The sequence below is a fragment of the Pteropus alecto genome, unplaced genomic scaffold, assembly GCF_000325575.1.
Source record: "Pteropus alecto unplaced genomic scaffold, ASM32557v1 scaffold370, whole genome shotgun sequence".
Lineage (NCBI taxonomy): Eukaryota > Metazoa > Chordata > Mammalia > Chiroptera > Pteropodidae > Pteropus > Pteropus alecto.
The window spans coordinates 357,386-359,870 of NW_006431075.1; the positions used below are offsets into that span (position 1 = coordinate 357,386).

At 34.6% G+C, this 2,485-nt stretch overlaps 1 protein-coding gene across 1 annotated transcript in view; it reads right to left on the reverse strand.

Moving 5' to 3' along the window:
- LOC112469042 (vascular endothelial growth factor receptor kdr-like) overlaps positions 1-2,485 on the reverse strand; it is a 199,235-nt gene that overhangs the window by 24,755 nt on the left and 171,995 nt on the right. The window contains exon 26 of the mRNA XM_025038493.1: positions 2,111-2,217. Within this exon, the coding sequence (XP_024894261.1) occupies positions 2,111-2,217 (107 nt within the window). The remainder of the gene's footprint in view (positions 1-2,110; positions 2,218-2,485) is intronic.

Sequence of the window (2,485 nt, forward strand, 5' to 3'; positions counted from 1 at the left end):
TGAATTTGGTGTTATATACTTTTTTATAGTTTTCTTGTATGATCCTTTGTATTTCTGTGATGTCTGTCATAATTTCCCCTCTTTCATCCCTGATTTTGTGTATTTATGTATTTTTTCATTAGTGAGTCTAGCCAGGGGTTTGTCAATTTTATTAACCTTCTCAAAGAACCAGCTCTTTGTTGCACTTATTTTTTTCTATCGTTTTTTTTTTTATTTTCAATTTCATTAATTTCTGCTCTAATTTTGATTATTTCTTTCTTTCTGCTGACTTTAGGCTTCATTTGTTCTTCTTTTTCTAGTTTTTTTTAAGATGAAGCGTTAGATTGTTTATTTGGGCTCATTTTTGTTTTTGTGGGTAGGCCTATTATGATATGAACTTTCCTCTTATGACCACTTTTGCCATGTCCCAAAAGTTTTGATATGTTGTACTATCATTATCATTTGTTTCTATGTATCTCTTGATCTCTCTTTTTATTTCTTTTCTGACTCAGTTATTCTTCAGTAGCATGTTGTTTAATCTATGTATCTGTGGTTTTTCCTGATTTCTTTCTCCAGTTGATCTCTAGTTTTAAAGCATTATGATCAGAGAATATAGTTGGTATGATTTCAACACTCATATTTGTTGAGGCTTTCTCTTGTGTCTCAGTATGTGGTCAATTCTTGAGAATGTTTCATGTGCACTAAAGAAGAATGTATAAGCAGCTGTTTTGGGATTGAAGGCTCTGCATATATCAATTATGTCCAGTTGGTTGAATGTGTCATTTAAGGATGTTATTTCCTTATTGATTTTCTGATTGGATGATCTGTCCATATCCATCAGTGAGGTATTTAGGTCCCCTAGTATGATAGTGTTTTGGTCTGTTTCTCCCTTTAGTTCTGTTAGTAATCGCTTTACATATTTCATTATTTCCCTGATTTTAATGAAGGGTAATGTAATCTGTGAAAGATGCCCCTGCCTCTAGGCAGACAGAGCTGTGTCAGGCCATAGGGTTGTGAAGCAGAACATTAGTTGTATTCAGTCACCATTTGTTCCCTAAGGTGAGCTCCTTGTGTCTTAAACAAATTGCATAACTATGAATGGTGACTCTGTTTGATGCCTTAAGCTTATGCTTATTTCTCTCTTCTCTGAATTCCTACAAGACTTAAACTATATGTTTTGGTAGTTTCAAAATAATCATGAGGATGTAAAGGACAGCATGGGAAATATAGTCAATAATATTGTAATAACTATGAAGGGTATCAGATGTGTACTAGATTTATTGGGGTGATCATTTAATAAGGTATATAGATGTATAATCACTATGTTTTAAACCTGAAACTAATATAATATTGTATATCAACTGTAATTGAAAAATAAAAGACAACTCATGCCACTTATTTCTGCCCCCCTTACAAAATTTCTTACACTTGCTCATAAATGTGCATGTTTTATCTCCCTAGTAGATGATCAGTTATTTGAGTGGTTTTATTTTATAGCCTCTCAGTGACTAACACTAATTGAACACAAAGATATTTAATATGTGTTCATTGTTCATCTGACGTGAATTGAATTGTGCTTCATTTTATCCTCAGTTGCTCTTGGGCCCTCTCTACCTATCATTCTTATATCCCCTTTTGGCAGGAACCCTTATTCTTAACATCTCTCATTTCCACATGGAGGACACTCTATAAGAGGTACTCTCCTCCCCAATCTCTCGGCCCCCCAAACACACACTGTGAGATGTGAAGTGAGTTATCAGATTGGTGAAGAAAAGTAATTATCATGCTTTCCTTGAGCACTCCTTCTCTTTAGGATTTGCTTGCTCATAAGGGTGTATTTTCCCCAAGGGTGAGTCTTGTAATTTTAGTGTACATCTAATTCAGGAGAGTATTAAAAAGTCCATCTGGCTGCACCTGTAAACCAATTCTCAAATATAGCTTATACCAACAAGAAAGCTAGAATGAAGACCTTAAACTGGCACTATCATATATGTTTCGGTTGGTTCAGAACTCAGACTGGGAGAGAGAAGTATAATTCATTGTTCAACCTTTAAAACAATTACTGGTTATAGACAACAATGCTTGTTGATAGGTTTCAAAACCATCATTTCAAACAAAGGCTGGATCTCACCTGGATTCCATGGTGATATTATTGCTTATGATCTCTTGTACAGGATCCAGGGCCATGAATGTGGGTGTTCCACCAGTTCCATTGAGGGGTATGTAGTCTTTGCCATCCTGCATGAAGAAACATATATATCCATCATTCCCAAGGGACAAATATGTAAATTTGAATTCATCCCTGGATGCATCTAACTATAAGAAGAGCTGCTGGCCTTTATTGGACAGTTTACAAGTTTGCTGTAGTTTTCTATTTTTCTTAAAATCTCTGCTTAACAGTTTAGCTCTGAGAGACATCTTTTGTGCCATAGAGGCTGATTAATAAAGCTGTATTTACAGACTTGTGTTCTTTATTTAAAAATGTTTTATAATAAATTTTCTCTTC